Source organism: Megascapheus bottae, chromosome 14 (assembly GCF_031878675.1).
Source record: "Megascapheus bottae isolate mThoBot1 chromosome 14, mThoBot2.hap1, whole genome shotgun sequence".
Lineage (NCBI taxonomy): Eukaryota > Metazoa > Chordata > Mammalia > Rodentia > Geomyidae > Megascapheus > Megascapheus bottae.
The window spans coordinates 26740259-26758946 of NC_143522.1; the positions used below are offsets into that span (position 1 = coordinate 26740259).

General features: G+C 37.7%; 1 protein-coding gene across 1 annotated transcript in view; it reads right to left on the reverse strand.

The window, feature by feature from the left end:
* The window catches only part of Atg2b (autophagy related 2B), a 78541-nt gene that overhangs the window by 48959 nt on the left and 10894 nt on the right, over window positions 1-18688 (reverse strand). Inside the window, exons 2-11 of the mRNA XM_090344790.1 lie at window positions 17834-17996; window positions 14748-14900; window positions 13528-13630; window positions 11651-11813; window positions 7420-7599; window positions 6046-6142; window positions 4778-4963; window positions 3416-3570; window positions 3202-3307; window positions 1322-1583 (exon numbers count right to left, since the gene is read on the reverse strand). Coding sequence (XP_090200916.1) covers window positions 1322-1583; window positions 3202-3307; window positions 3416-3570; window positions 4778-4963; window positions 6046-6142; window positions 7420-7599; window positions 11651-11813; window positions 13528-13630; window positions 14748-14900; window positions 17834-17996 — 1568 coding nt within the window. The remainder of the gene's footprint in view (window positions 1-1321; window positions 1584-3201; window positions 3308-3415; window positions 3571-4777; window positions 4964-6045; window positions 6143-7419; window positions 7600-11650; window positions 11814-13527; window positions 13631-14747; window positions 14901-17833; window positions 17997-18688) is intronic.

An 18688-nucleotide genomic window follows, 5' to 3' on the forward strand; every position in this document is an offset into this window, starting at 1 on the left:
CCAGTTCTGGCCAGGTGCTGATAGCTCACACCTGTAATTCTAGCTATTCAGGAGGCCAAGATCTGAGGATCGTGGTTCAAAGCCAGCCTGGGCACAAAAGTCCATGAGACTCTTCTCTCCAAATAACCACCAGAAAAGTAGAAGTGGCTCTCTGGCTCAAAGTGGTAGAGCAGTAGCCTTGAGCTGAAGAGGTCAGGGACAGCACCGGGGCCCAGAGTTCAAGCCCCATGAACAATCAAAAAAGAAAGAAATTTTAAAACTTCAACTTTGAAATTTCTGTAGTTTTTGCTATATTGTTTGATATGTATTTGAAAACTGGGCAAAAATGGAGGAAAAGGAATGTCTTTACAATATGAGTAGAGACTATGGTCCTCACCTGCAGAGTATCTTTTTGGTATTGTTAAGATACCTACATTGCAAATTTTGCAATATTTATATTAAAAGCTGGGGCTTATAAGCCCAGCTACTTTGTCGGTTGAGATTGACAGGACTACACTTTGAGGCCAGCCATAACAAAAGTCAGCAAGACAGCTAATATGTACATATATATATATATACATATATATACACACAAACATATATATACAGAGAGAGAGAGAGAGAGAGAGAGAGAGAGAGAGCGCACACCGAGTATAGGGATATTTGCTTGCTATCCCCAACTACATGGAAAATATAAGTAAGAAGATGGTCCAAGTTGGACAGGTAAAAACGTAAGATCCTATCTCAAAAATACCCAAAGTCAAGCAATCTTGTTAACAGCCAGGCAGGGAGCTACAAAGGTTTAGCAGACTCTAATAAATTTATCTCAGTCTTATATCTGCATTGTTCTTGGTATCACATAACCTAAATGAAATATTCTATACTATTATCTATATAATCACAAGAAAACCTTTGCTCATTCCATTTATTTACAAATAAAAGGTGAATTATAAAAACAAATAGGGACCATGATGCTGTGCCTCAAGTGGCAGAATGCTATCCTTAAGTGCTCAAGAACAGTGCCCAAGGCCTGAGTTCAAGACCCAGGAAATGGCCAAAAAAAAAAAAAAAGGTATAAAACATATTCATCTAGGGGCCAGGAGTTTGCCCTAGTGGTAGAGTGCTTGCCTAGCATGCACAAAGACCCAGGTTTGATTCCTCAGTACCACACACATAGAAAAAATCTGGAAGTGGTGCTGAGGCTCAAGTGGTAGAGCTCTAGCCTTGAGAAAGTCCAAGGACAGTGCTCAGGCCCTGAGCTCAAGCCCAGGACTGGCAAAAAAAAAAAAAAATTTATCTGGTTCTTTAGCAAATATTTATTATTAAATACAAGAGTACTAACCTAAGGTGATCATGTAAGCAAGCTTCTGCAAATACAGCTCGCAAAGACTTAAAATCTTCTGCTGAAAATCTTGCTGGATCAATCTTTTCTATACAAGTGAAGAAAGCTAAGGCCATAGGTGTCAATGGATTGAGGTTCAGTGATGTTTCAGGTGGAGATAAAGGATCAATGTGAAGCACAGAAACTGAAAAGGCTCCAACAGTGAGTCGAAAAATAAGCTCAGGCCTGGATTCATCCACTGAAACAGATCTCGAAGGGAGAGCTGAAATGATGTGTTGAAATTATAGATGTAAAATTTAAGACCAACAAACAATATACATATAAAAATTCTACAGCATTTATTCATGCATTAGTTTTTTTTTTTTAAAAAGAGTTGATCAGAGGATTATGGTTCAAAACCAACCCAGGCAGACAAATTCATGAACCACTTATCTCCAATTAGCTAGCAAAAAGCTAGAAGTGGAAGCATAGCTCAAGTGGTAGAACACCAGCTGTGAGCAAAGATTTGAGTGAGAGCTCAGTGTCCTATGTTCAATCCCAGTACAAACAACTCAAAACAACAAGAACAAAAACTGATCATACAACACTACACTACTAAACTAATATAAAACAAAATAGTTATCTTGCTAATCTCATATCTAGAATCCTTGATATTTGAAGAGGGCATTACAATCGTAAACATATGAACAAATCTTTTACATTCATACAATTCATTAAAAAACAAAATTAGCAGGGCCCTGGTGGCTCATGCCTGTAATCCTAGCTACTCAGGAGGCTGAGATCTGAGGAGGGCGATTGAAAGCCAGCTCAGGCATGAAAGTGTTGAAAGTTCGTGAGACTCTTATCTCCAGTTAACCACCAGAAAAGCAGAAGTGGCACTGTGGCTCAAAGTGATAGAGTGGTAGCCTTGAGCTGAAGAACTCCACAACCAAAAAAAAAAACAAAAATTAGCCAGGTACTGGTGGCTCCACTGTAATCCTAGTTACTCGGGAGGCTAAGATGTGAGGATCACAGTTTGAAACTGCAGAGGCAGGAAAGTCTGTGAGACTCTTATTTTCATTAAACTACCAAAAAGCCAGAAGTAGTGATGTGGCTCAAGTTGTAGAGATCTGGCCATGAACAAAAGCTGCTCAGGAATAGTGTCTAGGCCTTGAGTTCAAGCCCTAAAATTGACATGGAAAAACAAAACAAAACTTGGTGGACTGGGAGTATAACTTGGTCATAGAGCATGTTTAGGGCTTTTGGTTCTATCTCCAGAGCTACACAAAAAGTAAAAATCAAGGGCCGGGAGTTTGGCCTAGTGGTAGAGTGCTTGCCTAGCACGCACGAAAACCCAGGTTCGATTCCTCAGTACCACATACATAGTAAAAGCCAGAAGTGGTGCTGTGGCTCAAGTGGTAGAGCTCTATCCTTGAGAAAAGCCCAAGGACAGTGCTCAGGCCCTGAGTTTAAGCCCCAAGATTGGCATAAAAAGGGGGAAAAAAAAGGTAAAAAAAAAAAATCAAACAGTAAATATAAGATTCTAAAATTATAATAATATGAAATTTATAGTATGCATTTTCATTAACAATATCTAGATATTTAAAATACACAAAGAAAACAGAAAGCAACTATTATAAAGCACTTCACAATGAAATGTTCATTTTCATTCTAAACTTTGATAAATGGCCTAGATCAAAAGAAAAATTATCACTGCTCCAAAAATGTACAGCAAGGGTACAGAGTACATCCTTGGTATATGGAAGGCTCTGGATTCAATCTCCAGCACCAGAAACATTAAAAGAGGGAGGCCAGGAGGATATTATTTGAAGATCTTTGTTTAAATTTTTCAATTGTCAAAAGTTCCAGTGAACACTAACAAGCGTTTGACCTGTACTTACCAGCCTTCTGTAAAGACGCTGGATGGACTAGGTTAGAAGGGAATGTTGACCCTCTTATTGGCTGCTCTCTATGATTATCAAGGAATTCTCCCCAAGTAGGCTGAAGCTATAAAAAGACTGCTTTTAATCACCTGAGTAAAGTGCAACATTTTAAAAGAACAAAACCTGTTATAATCTTTTGTAATAACAAAAATAATTAAATATAAAACTTTACCACAGTAGTACTTAATGGAGATCCTGCTGGGGTATTTGTATATGTACTAGTTAATGATAACTCCAGGTCCATGTTTGGTGGGTCCCCAAGGGGTGGAAGAGAAGAGAGACTATGGGACATGTCCATATCAGCCATGGAGAAGAAAACTTCTTCATCTAGAGAGAAAAGAGGCTTCATCATTGCACTATAAGTCCACCAATTCAAGTCTTTTCCGAGGCTAATAGATGTCAGCGTAAGTTTCCATTGGTAACTTGAGATATAGTAATACCCCAAACTGTATGTTATTTCCAAATGGCATGTTATACGAATGCAAAGATAACTGAACCAAGGGTAAGTCGTCCTACTTGTGACCATTATTTTGGTTAGTTGTGGAACTTGAACTCTGGACCTAGGTGCTGTCTCTGAGATCTTCAGTTGAAAGCTAGCGCTCCACCACTTGAGCCACAGTGCCACTTCCAGTTTTCTGTTGGTTAATTGGAGATAAAAGTCTCATGGACTTTCATGCCCGGCTGGCTTTAAACCAGGATCCTCAGATCTCAGCCTCCTGAGCAGCTAGGATTACAGGCATGAGCCACCATCACCCGGCTTTCATGACCATTTTGTTGACTTCTTAAAATTACATAACAAGTATTATACAATATATGTTTAAAATGTCATATCACAGTTGAAAAGTTAAAAATCAGATTTTTAAAAATACTGTACTGAAGTCTAGGAATTGTAAGATTCCCAGCACCAAAATTGAAATAAACAGTACAAACATAACTACAAACTCTAGTCTTACATAGATATAGTTGGTGGGAGTAGAGAACCAAACCTATTAGTTTGAATTCCATTTATATTCTAATTTCTTCTTCCTGGAGATTGACCCCCATACAAATGAATTGTTATGGCCAAAATTTTTTGAGTAGGCTTTAATCATCTATTAATCACTTAATCAAATTTATTCTTACTACTTATGACACTAGTTCTCAAGCATCTGTAAATGTAAACAGTGTATGGATTATATTTACAAATACTTGACGGGAAGTTTCCTATTTAAAAGCATCTATTTACTGTACAACATTATATGAGCACATATTTGAGAAAGTGATTACTCCCAATTCATGTTTTGTGTTAAATCCATAGTTTTACAAATTGACTGTTTTTAGAAAACAAGACAAAAACCATACAATCAAAAAACTACAGCAACCATATGCTAATGACTCACAAGGCTATGGTTAGACCGAGCTGTAAAATCCTTTCTTATAGTAGGGATGTTTTGTTTTCATTGCTGAACTCTTTTTCATAGGAGCCAAAATGATGTTTAGTTTTTTCTATGATGATAATGTATTATTCTGGTGTCAACTGTTTTGAGTTGCTTACCACGGCTAGAAGGTGTACGAGCATTTTCTGTCTCATAAAAGCTTTGCTCTGAAGGTACACCCACAGACAGGGAATCTTTTCTTAAATAATAGCGGTTTAATTCCATTTGAATTCGATATTCATCTTCCTGCTGCATGGGTCGGTTTTTCCTATCTTTATTAGCTAATCCTATTTTGCTAGAATTTTCTACAAGTATACAAAAGGAAAGCAAAACAGTTAGTTGTTTTAAGTATATTTCTCCCCAAATCCATTTACCCAATATGAAGGGTTAACTCAAAACCAGTCAGTAGAAAAATCATAAATCTAAGTATTTTAAACAAAAACCTAGGAATCAAAAGATTTTATGTCTGATAGATTGAGCTATAAAAGATATTTAATGTAGGCCGGGCGGTAGCTCATGCCTGTAATCCTAGCTACTCAAGGGGCTGAGATCTGAGGATCAAGGTTCAAAGCCAGCCCAGGCACTAAAGATCTTGAGACTCTTATCTCCAATTAATCACTAGAAAAGGGGAAATGTAGCTATGGATCAAGTGCTAGGGTGGTAGCCTTGAGCTGAAGAGCTCAGGGACAGTGCCCAGACCCAGAGTTCAAGCCCCACAACTGACCAAAGAAAAAAAATGATATTTAATGTATATGCTATTGACCATGTTCAAGAATTATATTTCCTCATCTGTATGAAGTACTATCCTCCACCAATGAAACAGGCCAGAAAAAAAATTGAAAACAAATGTAATACAAATAATTGAATGCAAATCTGTTCTACAGAAACACAATTCCAAAACCTAATTAACTTTTAGTGACTCATATTTGTAATATATCTTCAATTTCATGTATCAAAAAACTTTACTACATATAGTACATATTTTAATTTAAAAGCTTCAATGGAGCACTGGTGGCTCACACCTTTAATCTTAGCTACTCAGGATGCCGAGATCTGAGGATCACAGTTTGAAGACAGCATGGGCACAAAAGTCCTTGAGACTCTTATCTCCAATTACCAAAAAAAAAAAAAGGCAGAAGTGGCGTTGTGACTCGAGTAGTAGAGCACCTTGAGCAAAAGAATCTCAAGGGGCAGCACATTAGGTCCAGAATTCAAGCCCCTGAACAGGCAAAACAAAAACTAAAACTAAAACAAAAAACAAAAAAAAAACAAAAAACACCTCAAAGACCATGCAAATGTTTTACATATATATATATGTATATATATATAAATTTCAGGAGCATAGTAATTAATAATAATAATATTAAAACAACATAATTATACTTGCCTGGTCCAGCAATAGCTGCTAACATATCCAAAAGTAAGTGTACCTGTCTTGGTGACAGGAATAGATGAATGGAATCTATCTGTCCATCAACATCCAACTTAAAAAGAAAAATCAGGATGAATAGCTTTTTATATGATCAATGCCATTAATCTCTCCCCCAATACTTTCTCTCTACTAATTCATACAATTTAAATGAAAAGCCACCACAAAATGTTGTTAGAGATAATCCTCCAGAGAAATCCCATGTTAACAAAACTGCTGTCATATTTTTTTTTTGTCTCTCTAAGTCTTCAGAGTATTTGGTATCTGAGAGGGCCGTAGGATAGTCCCAGGTTGAATATGGTGTACAATCCTATAATCCCAGTTATTCAGGAGTCAGAAATCAGGATGATGATGGTTGAGACAACCCCAGGTAACAATGAATGTGACCTCACCTCAAAAAAAAAAAAAAATCACCTCAGCATGATGGCCCATGCACCTGTAATCACAGCTACATGAAAGGCCTAAACAAAAAGACTGAGGTCCAAGAGAAGCCTGAGGCAAAGGGGAATGCAGGGGACCCATAAGATTCTATCTGAAAAATAAAACAAAAAGGGCTGGGAGTAAGACTCAAAACGGTAGAAGCTGTGGGCTCATACCCAGACCTATAAAAAAAATTTTTTTTAAAAGCATAATAAGCCAAGTGCAGTGGCTCAGGCCTGTAATCCCAACTATACAGGCTGAGATCTGAGGATTGCAGTTCAAAGGGTTCAAAGCCAGCCCTGGCACTAAAGTCCATGAGTCTTTTATCTTCAATTAACCACCAGAAAACTGAAAGTAGTGTTGTGGCTCAAGAGGCAGGGTGGTAGCCTTGAGCTGAAGAGCTCAGGGACAGTGCCCAGACCCAGAGTTCAAGCCCTACGAGACCAAAAAAAAAAAAAAAAAAAAAAAAGCCAATCCTGGGCTTGAGCTCAGGGCCTGAGTACTGTCCTTGAACTTTCACAAGGCTAGAGCTCTACCACTTGAGCCTCAGCTCCACTTCTGGCTTTTTTCTATATATGTGATACGGAGGAATCAAACCTGGGTCTTTGTGCATGCTAAGCAAGCACTCTTACCACTAGGCAAAACTTCCGGCCCGCAGCCTAATTTTTTTAAAAAGCATTTTTTAAGTTTGAGATTGTCGGAATGGGGGAGTGAATGGAGGAAGAAATGCTATGTAAAACCTGTCTTCACTTGAATTTTGTGACCTAAGATACCATGAGCACCAACTGAGAGTAAAAGCAATGACTTCAAAGGCAGCAGATGCCTCCTTTACAGGTAGAGTAATAAAGCTGTGAGTCACTGAAAAGACTAAATACTTGTAATTTTACTAGAGAAAAGAAAATAAACACTGACCTTAGCTCCAGGAAGTACTTCGTTCTGTTTCCATGTGAGACTCAATTCTAACCTGCCGACTAAACTTCCAATCTGTACTGGGTCAGAGGGTGCTATCTCTGGTAAATTTCTAGTTAGTTGTGGATGTGGCTCATAAACAATTTTGGGGTTCCAACTAGGTGACAGCTTTGGCTCAGTTTCCTACACCAATACAAAAAGAAAGTAAATGTTTTTTAAATATCTAGTGTGAATAAATCAGAATGAAAAACAGAAATGTCAATAATAAAATAATTGACATGCAAACTGTATTATTCCTTACAGGAATACACCTATAAGGAAAAATAAATATAGTACCAAGATAGCATACTAGCTTAGAAATAAAAGTAAATCATAGAAAGTGTTTTTTTTTTTTTGAAGTACCATATCTGCTCAAAGGATAACAATAAGAAAATCCAATAGGCATTATATAATCAAGAAAGCTAAGCTAGGTATAGTGGCACTTACCTGTATTCATAATACTCGTAAGGTTGAAGATTAACTTCAAATTTGTTCGAGCTACACAGAATGTTCTGTTCCAGGCTAGCCCAGGCTACAAAGTAAGATTCTGACTCAAAAAAACAAAAAACATTGGGGCCGGGAGTTTGGCCTAGTGGTAGAGTGCCTGCCTAGCATGAACGAAGACCCGGGTTCGATTTCTCGGCACCACATACGTAGGAAAAAGCCGGAAGTGGTGCTGAGGCTCAAGTGGTAGAGCTTTAGCCTTGAAAAAGTCCAAGGACAGTGCTCAGGCCCTGAGCTCAAGCCCAGGACTGGCAAAACAAAAAACAACAACAACAAAAAACCTGATTTACATAATAACAAATAAGGCAAATTATAGAAGGCCTGACTTATAAAGATTCTATACTCTTGAAAGGAATTAACAGAGTTCAATAATTATATAAAAATTTTCAGAGGAATGGTGCTGTGGTTCAAAGTGGTAGAGCATAAGCCTTCAACAAAAAAGCTCAGGGACAGCGCTCAGGCCCTGAGTTCAAGTCTCACAACTAAAACACAAAAAAGTATTTTGTTTTGTTTTGTTTTGGTTTTGGGGCTTGAACTCTGGGCCTGGGCACTCTCCCTAAGTTCTTCAGCTCAAGCTAGCACTCTACCATTTGAGCCAAAGCCCCACTTCAGGTTTTCTGGTGGTTAATTGGAGAAAGGAGACTCATGGACTTTCATGTCCACGCTTGGTTTTGAACTGCGATTCTCAGATCTTAGCCTTCTGAGTAGCTAGATTATAGGCATGAGCCACCAGTACATAAAAGACAGATTCATAAGATAAATTTTCAGTAATATATTACTACCTCTCTACCACTTGGAGATAAGAAACTCATGGACTTTCTTGCCTGGGCTGGCTTCAAAATGTGATCCTCAGATCTCAGCCTCTTGAGTAGTGAAGAGTACAGATGCATGAGTCCTTAGCTCCTGGCTATGTAAGGTAAATTTTAATATTGCTTGAGTTCTTCCTTTTATTGTCAATGCATATTAAATATTAACCAATCATTTTGGCCCAAGACATAGTATTCAACATTTCTCTATCAAAGTTACATATAGCAAACTGCAGGACATCAGGTAGCTCAGCTCACTATTATAATCCTAGCTACTCGGGAAGTTGAGATTTGTGGATCAAGGTTCAGAAACAAATCTGAGTCCAATTAACTAGCAGATAGCTTATGTGGTAGAGCGCCAGCTATGAGCAAAAATGCCAAGGCCTAAAAGCCTAACAAAAGAAATTAAAGAGGATACCAGGAAATGGAAAGACATCCCATGCTCATGGTAGAGAGAACCAATATAGTGAAAATTGCCATACCGCCAAAATTTATATACAAATTCAATGCAATCCCCATCAAAATCCTATAGACATTCTTTACTGAAATAGAAGGTATAATCCAAAGGTTCATATGGAACAAGACCTAGAATAGCCAAAACAATTCTAGGTAAAAAGAGCAAAGCAGGTGGTATTACAATACCAGACTTCAAACTCTACTATAGAGCCATAATAACAAAAACAGCATGGTATTGACACAAAAATAGACCAGAAGATCAATGGAACAGAATAGAAAAACCAGAAATAAAACCACATACCTATAGTCAACTTGTATTTGACAAAGGAGCCAAAGCTATACAGTGGAACAAACACAGCCTATTCAATTATTGGTGCTGGCAAAACTGGGAAGCTATAGGCAGAAAACTAAAAATTGACCCTAGCCTTTTGCCATGTACAAGCATTAACTCAAAATGGATCAAAGACCTCAATGTCACACCAGAAACCTTGAAACTGCTACATGACAAGAGTTAGAAAGACACTGGAAATCATAGGCACAGGCAAAAAAATCCTGAACAGAATCCCAGGGTCACAACAGATTGGAGAGAGACTTGATAAACAAGGCTACCTAAAAATAAAAAGTTTCTGCACAGGGCCCGGGAGTTTGGCCTAGTGGTAGAGTGCTTGCCTAGCATGCATGAAGACCTGGGTTCGATTCCTCAGTACCACATACATAGCAAAAGGGCGGAAGTGGTGCTGAGACTCAAGTGGTAGAGTGCTAGCCTTGAGAAAGTCCAAGGACAGTGCTCAAGCCCTGAGCCCAAGCCCAGGAGTGGCAAAAAAAAAAAAAAAGTAATTATAAAAAAAAAAAATTAAAGGCCGGGAGTTTGGCCTAGTGGTTAAAGTGCTTGCCTAGCATGCATGAAGACCTGGGTTCGATTCCTCGGTACCACATATAGAAAAAAGCCGGAAGTGGTGCTGAGGCTCAAGTGGTAGAGCTCTAGCCTTGAGAAAGTCCAAGGACAGTGCTCAGGCCCTGAGCTCAAGCCCAGGACTGGCAAAAAAAAAAAAATTAAAAAAAAAAGTTTCTGCACAAAGCATAGTCGCAAAAGCAGAGAGATAGCCAACCAACTGGGAAAAGATATTTACCAATAATATATCAGACTAATGATTAATATCCAGTATCTACAGGGAACTCAAGAAACGAATCCCCTCCAAACACAACAAACCAGTCACTAAATGGGCAAGGGAACTAAAGAGAGACTTATCAAAAGAAGAGGTTAAAATGGCAGAAAAGCATATGAGAAAATGCTCATCATCCATGGTCATAAGGGAAATGCAAATAAAAACAACCCTTAAGATACCCCCTTACCCCAACAAGAATGGCCAAGATTCTGAACTCAGACAATGATAGATGCTGGCAGAGTTGTGGAGAAAAAGGAACCCTACTGCACTACTATGGGATTATAAACAAGCTCAGCCACTCTGGAAAGCAGTATGGAGGTTTCTTAAAGAACTGAAAATAGACCTTCCCTACGATCCCACCATACCACTCCTAGGCATCTATCCTGAACATCATAACCCAAGATATGATAAGGACACCTGCTCAGCTATGTTTAACTCTATACTATTCACAATAGCCAAGTGATGGAAATAATCCAGATGCTTTATTGTGTGTGTGTATATATACATATATATGTATGTATGTATACAATGGAATTCTACATAGCCAACAGACAAGATAAAATATTGGCATTTGCAGGGAAGTGGATGAATCTAGAGCGAATCATGTTGAGTGAGATAAGTCAAGACCAAGGGAACAAAAGGCACATGGTATCTTTAATATGTGGTTATTAGATCCAAACAGTTCAAGAGTGAGGACTCAATATTTGCACACCCAATGCTATGGACATGGTATTGAAAATATGAACACAGCTACATAGACTTAAAAATCTATGACTCTATAGACATAATGTTTTATTACATAGATTAATATGTACTTATGACATACAAACCCTCAGCCTAATTTCAATTATGTTCTAAAATCTAAGTGCCAGTGATTGTATATAGAGATTCCCTTCTTGAATACTTGTTTACTAAACACATCATTTGAAATATGATGTAAAAATCAATATTAATAAATTCTTTAAATAAAAATGTCAAAGCCTGAGTTCAAACTCCAGTACCAATTTTTAAAAGATGATGATGATGATTATTATTCCCAACCAGATGGAGCCTCATTAAATATATGTTATATACCTAGCAAAATTTAATAATCCTAATTCCCCCTCCCCAGACAGTCTCACTACATAGCTCAGGCTGACCTGGAACCCCTGATCTTCTTGCCTCAGCCTCTCAATTGTGAGCACCCACAACCAGCTTAAAGCCCTTATTTAATCTGTATCAAAATCTCTATCAGGTTTTGGGTTTTTGTTTTGCTTTTCTTACCACTGGTGCAGTTGAACACACTGGGGAAGATTTTGCTGATGCAGAAAACTCATCCCAAAAGAGAGAGACTCCAGAAAGCTGAAGTAACTTGTGAGCAAAAGCTGTCGGCTGATGTACATTAATTCCTGAGGTTTCATCAGCTGTTTCATCACAGTAGACAGTTCTAAAAGTGAAATACAAAAGGAATTTGTATAAAAGTCTAGAAAAACCTATTTGCAATGATAAAAAAAAAAAAACAAGCACTGGACCAAACTTAAATTAATTGTTCCAGGATTTTGTTGGGTGGGGGTGGTCACAGGGCTTGAACTGTGGGCGTGGGTGCTGTCCCTGAGCTCTTCAGCTCAAGGTTACCACCCTACCCATGAGCCACAGTGCCACTTCTGGTTTTCTAGTGGTTAATTAGAGTCTCACAGATAATAGTGCCCAGGCTGGCTTTCAATCTCAATCCTCAGATTTCAGCCTCCTGAGTAGCTAGGATTACAGGCAGAGCACAACGTCTAGCTAGTTTAAGGAATTTCAGATGTCAGTACTCGCTTTTAAGAATGTCTGTAATTGGGCTAGAAGCATGGCCCAGTGGTAAAAGTGCTTGCCTAGCATGCACGAAGACCTGGGTTCGATTCCTTGGTACCACATACAAAGAAAAAGCTGGAAGTGAGGCTGTGGCTCAAGGGTAGAGTGCTAGCCTTAAGGAAAGAACAAGGGCAGTTAGTCCATATAATGTAGGTCAGGACACAGCAAGCACCACACTTCAATAAATACTTAATTCTGAGAAAGACAGTTTTATAAAGCTTGTAAGTTATAGGGCAAATAACTCCCTAAGTTAGCTTCAAGGAAAATAACCCCTCCAGTTCCTCACAAAACATCTCCCTTTTCCCGTTTTTTCCCAGCCCTCTTCCGCCTCTTCTTTCCTTTTTCTTAAATATAGCCAGGGCTGGCCTAAACTTATCCTCCTCGCATCCTCTTCACATCCTAAGTACTGATATGGATCACGCACGCAGCCTCAAAACACTGGCACCAAGTCACAAGTCTAACAATGAACACATTGCTTTCCTTCCTGTGTGATCAATCTTCAAGTTAAAACAGTTAATGAATAGGGTTCTAAAGGTGATGCTGGATATTTAGATGGCAGATGTTTTAATACATCATCTAAGGTGATTTACCTTTAAAAATACAGAGTGTTCAACTACAGTTATCTTAAAAATAACTTTACTAATAGTTGTGTTTTGCAAAAGAAAGCCTAATAATCTGTTTCAACCTTAGTTAAGGTCCCAAGTGTCTACATTTATAATGAACTCAGTGTTTACACCTTACCTTGCATGTTTCAGTCAGCAGTATACAACATCAACACAAATGACCAGTGGTACCTCAACTCTATATTCAAGTGTGTGATGGAAATGAATCCCTGTTTTTAAAGCTATTTAGAAGGCTCCACGTGATAGAAAGTTAAAAGCAATTGTTTCCATCTTTTTAAGCACATCTTGACCTTAGAATAAGACTCACAGAATCCTTCAAAAAGAGCCAATACTTTCATCCTTTTTCACTAAAAATAACATGTTAAGCAAAAGAAAAATCCCATTAATGAAATATAACTATACTACAATGCTCACATGAAAACTCTAAAAGCAGTACCTTTAATATTATGATTTAATATTAACTGAAAGAGAACTGCTTGCTTCGAATTCAATGTTATATATTAAATATAGTTATACCCAACTAGTACTTTCAGTTTTTAGTAATAAACCTCAAATATAATTTGGAAAACTTTTCACTTGAAATTATACAACAATTTAACATCATTACATCTAGTCTCCAAAAGCATCCTGAAATCTAATATGAGAGGTAGACAGAATCATTTATTTTCACAGAAAAATTCTTACCTTTCTATTCGAATTTCAAGTGCAGTTCCAGTTTTGGAATTTTCTGGCACATGTTCAATTCTCAAAACAGTGTCTATAAAAGTTACTTTTACTCTTCTGAGTACTAAAGTAAACAAACAATCATCAATGGACAACCCATACATATACTAAATAAAAATTTTTATTTTTGTTTTTTAGTTGCTGAAGATCAAACTCAGGGGCCTCATACATACTAGACAGTATTCTACCAATTGAGCTATGTCCCCCACACAAAATAGAATCTTCTAGTTAAAAATAAATAAACATTAGAGCCAGGCACTGGTTGTTCACATCTGTAATCCTAGCTACTCAGGAAGCTGAGATCAGAGGACTGCAGTTCAAAGCCAACCACAGCACGAAAGTCCATGAGATTATTATCTCCAATTAACCACCAGAAAACCGGAAGTGGATCTGTGACTCAAGTGGCAGAGTGCTACTTGACCTGAAGAGCTTAGAGGGCAGCGCCCAGGCCCAGAGTTCAAGCCCCATAACTGACATACATACATACATACATACATGTGTATATATATATATATACATATATATATATTGCCTTGGGAAGAACTTATAAAACAGAGCAATTGGATTTCTTTTTCTTCTTCTTTTTTTTTTTTCAGTTGTGGGACTTGAACTTGGCCTGGGCACTTTCCCTGAGCGCTTCAGCTCAAGGCTACCTACCCTACCCCTGAAGCCATAGACCACTTCCAGTTTTCTGGTGGTTAATTGGAGCTAAGAGTCTCACAGACTATTTAGTGTCCAGTCTGGCTTTGAACCGTGATCCTCAGATCTTAGCCTCCTGAGTAGCTAGAATCACAGGCGTGAGCCATTACACCCAGCTAAGACATTAGATTTTTTTTTTTAATTACTAAATTCTGAGCTTTTAAAAGAATATTATTCCTTTTAGAGCACTGACTCATGTTAATCTCAACAGACATTTGGAGAAAATTACTAACACTGTTAAATTCTAATTCTGTTATTTTACAAGCAATAAATTAAACAAATTTGAGAATATATGCAACATGCAATTAAACTGAATACAATATTCAAAATGTCAATTCCAAAATTTTAAAATGAGAACAGAAATTCTAATTTAAAAAAACCTTTAACAGGTTACCTTATACAATATTTATTAAATAATTAAATAATTGTACTAAATTACTGAATAAAATCAGAAATTTAAAAACTGCTCAATAATGCCAAACCTGTTTCAATGGTTTCAGCAAACTTTTCAAGTCCTTCAAAAGGCTGGGATCCTTCTCCTTGCTCATCTGTGAGTTTCTGGCTAAGACATTCTTTTGCCAGCTGCATACTGCTGGTCATGAAACTTGACCAGTACATAGGCTCTGAACCAGAGGCTACAGAAAGTAAACATTAATCCAAAGTAATTTCTCAATGTTATAACAATGCCATTTCTTAATATATTTCAAGTAATGTTTTAACACTATGGTATTACTCAGAAAAACCACATTCTAGGAATTACTCTTGAGAATATATCACTTTATTGACTGAGGAAGAAAACCCACAGAAACAAGTTCAATAACATGTACTTTCACTTCATGCTTTATTTTTATCAAATATTAATTCTGGTATCCATTCAACAAGAACAGGTTACGGTTTTGTTGCTGTTGTTTTATTTTACTGCCAGTCCTGGGGCTCAAACTTAGGTTTGGGCAGGGTTGATGAGCTCCTTTTTGTTCAAGTCTAGCTCTCAACCACCTGAGACATAACACCACTCTCAGAATTTCCTGTGATTAATTGGAGATAACAGTTTCACTATTTTATTTCCCTATTTAACATCATATAACAAAATAAACTTGTCATTTTCCTACTAAGGCTGATTATGAACCTCAATCCTCAGATCTCAGCCTCCTGAGCAGCGAGGGTTACATGTGTCAGCTACCAGCACCTGGCTAAGAATAAATACTTTTACATAGACATGGCCTTGTTCTAAATACTACAGAGCAGGAATCAACAAGCTTTCCTGTAAAAGATTATATATTAAATATTTTAGGCTTTGTGGGAAATATGCTCTATAGCCCAACTACTAATCTCCACAAAGATCATATCAAATAAGCAACATTTTATTCACAAAAATGGATGACAGATCTGACTTTACCTCTAGGCAATAGTTTGCTAACTCTTCTGTAGAGGACAAAAAATAAATTAAGAATTCTGCCTTAAAAACTGACCATCTAGTAGAAGAAATAAAATATGACTAAGAAGAAGTAACAGGCAATTCTTTGGTATCAGCTGAAAATATTATATAAAAGCTAAGAGAAGAGCTCAGGGGTAAAAAGGAAATAAGGTAGAGGTAGCAGATGACACAGGCCTTGGAAATCAGGAGAAATGTAGACAAAATAGAAAAGCATTCTTAAAGGATGAAATACATCAGTTATTAACAATTCTTTCCATATTCTCTGCTGACAAAATTTCATCATACTTCCTTACATTATTCAAAACAAGCTGAATGGTTACTAGAATTGTTGTATTCCAAAAAAGAACGTTTTAAAATCTTTCTTTTCTCCCTTCCTTCCTTCCTTTCCTTCTTTCTTTCTTCTTTCCTTTTTTTTTTTATTTGCCAATCCTGGAGCTTGAACTCAGGACCTGGGCATAGCCCTTGCACTTCCTCAAGCTAGCCTCAGCACCACTTCCAGGTTTTTCTGTGTATGTGGTACAAAGGAATCAAACCCATGGCTTTGTGCAAGCTGGGCAAGCACTCTACCACTAGGCCACACTCCTGACCTTATAGTCCTTTCAGTGGCCTATTTTTCAAGGAAAAAATATTCGTTTGACTTTCCAAAGGGAAATATTATATCCATTCATCATTGTTAAAAGACAGAATTATGGACTGGGAATGTGGCTCAGTGGTAGAGTGCCTGTCTAACATGCACAAAGCCCTGTGTTCAATTCCTCAGTACCATATAAAAACCATTTTGCCAGAAGTGGTGCTGTGCTCACATGGTAGCCTCTCTAGCACAGAGAGGCTCAGGGACAGAGCCTGGGCCTTGAGTTCAAGCCCCAGGACCAGGAAAAAAAAAAAAAAAAAACAGAATTATTTTTGAAGTAATTATCAGGTCATTAAAGAGGATTTTCAAAATGCAGGTCACTGTATTTCTAATTGTAATTTATGTCTTTTTTTTTCAGTACTGGGGTTAGAACTCAGGGCCTTTGAACTTGCTAGGCGAGCACTCTACTGAGCCATACTTCCATCTCTCTTATTAATCAGAATTTAAAATTCTGAATTTCAAGAAACAGAAATATAAATATGAAATTATACTTTTTTTTTGGGGGGGTGCTTATACCAGAACCTGAACTCAGGGCCTGAGCACTATCCTTAAGCATTTGTGCCCAAGGTGCTCTATCACAGCCCCACTTTCATTGTCTTTTTTTGGGGGGGGGGGTCACTTAATTGGAGAGAAGAGTCTTATGGAAGCCAGATACTAGTGGCTTATGCCTGCAATCCTAACTACTCAGAGACTGAGATCTGAGGATCACAGTTCAATGCCAGCCCAGGAACAAAAGTCCATGAGACTCTTATCTCCAATTAACCGCCAAAAAATGAGAGGTGGTGCTGTGGCTCCAAGTGGTAGAGTGCTAGGCTTGAGCGGAAGAACTCAAGGACAACGCCCAGGCTCAGAATTCAAGCCCCACAATCAACCAAAACAAAACGTCCCGGGGAAGTCACTGCTGCCATCTAAAATGGCACGCCTGTGGCTGCATATACACACAATCTTTCTGTATGTATCAATTCTAGTTTTTTAAATTTTCTGCATTTGTAAGTATCTACTCTAAAGAACAGTATTTCCATCTTCCTGTACTCCTTATATACTTACTTATCTCTATCAGTATAAACTTACTAACTTTTTAAAATTTAACATGGGATAATAGTTATTTAGCACTCCCCATGTCCCAACCTGGCCAACAGTCCACTCCTGTTATCCTTTCAACATTTCTCCGTCAGTCTTCAAGTACTCTTCCTTGTTTTGGGGTATAATATTTTCAATATTTCTAATAAAAAGTCACTCAGACAACTAGTAACAAATAATTATACAAGTCAAATTCTCTGCATACTAAAGTTCCTGAGACTAAATGAAGAAACTATTGTAAAGCTAAAAAAAAAATCACACATATCCTACATATAGGAAAATGCCAATACTTTATCATCTCAAAATCTCACAAATACAATACAAAGTAATACATCATGCACTAACTTTCTTGCAATTAGGTTACTTTCTCAATCTCTGAAGGATGAAAGAACAATTAAAGCAGAAACATATAACACACCTACCTAGGCGAGGTCTAGGTCGAAAAACCATTTCTAACCCTTTCACTTCAAGGGCACAATTATCCTGTAGCAGGGAGCCCCATGGAACTGACAGAGATATTGATTGAATGAACCCTTCTGTGACTTCTAAAGGTGCATCTGCTGACTCCAAAATTTCATTGAGACACTAAAGAGGGGAAAAAAAGTTCATTTTCAAATCATACAAATCGGTTAACATTTTCAAAGATATGACTATGTCCCCAAATGTGAAGCACATAGTAAGCAAAGACTAAAACAAAAAGACACAATTCTGCCCCTCACTAATCTTACAAGATGGTATATTATGAAGGAGACAAGTTCAGGGAAAGTAATATATGAGAGCACAAACAGTGTTCTTTGAACATATGATAGAAGACTAACCTGGAGATTTGTGGCTGGCTATCTGAGGAAACATTTAAAGTATTTAAAGCTAATAAGACTGAGAAGGAGGTAACCAGCAAGGGATTTCAGGCAGGGGGACCAGCATATAGAAAGACTCCAAGAAAGAAGTCACAAAAGTACATATACACTCATGTGAAATACTGGAATATCTAAAAAATGAGTTGCTTTATGTTTTAGAGTGCCAGGGTGAAGAGCTGAGATAAAGCTAGCTAGATAAAAGAGGGAAAGGACTCAAAGGCCTGTTTAATGCATGTTAAAGCGTGGGAAAAGGCCCTTGGGAGTACTGTGAAGTCACTGAAGGAGATACATGGAAAGGTAACCAAAGTGAGATTCCAAGTCGAGCACAAACTGAAGAACAATAAAAGCTGAGTAGAGGAATGAAGGGACAAAGGATGAACACATGCAGCAGTAGACACTCACTAGACACTATGTTGAAAA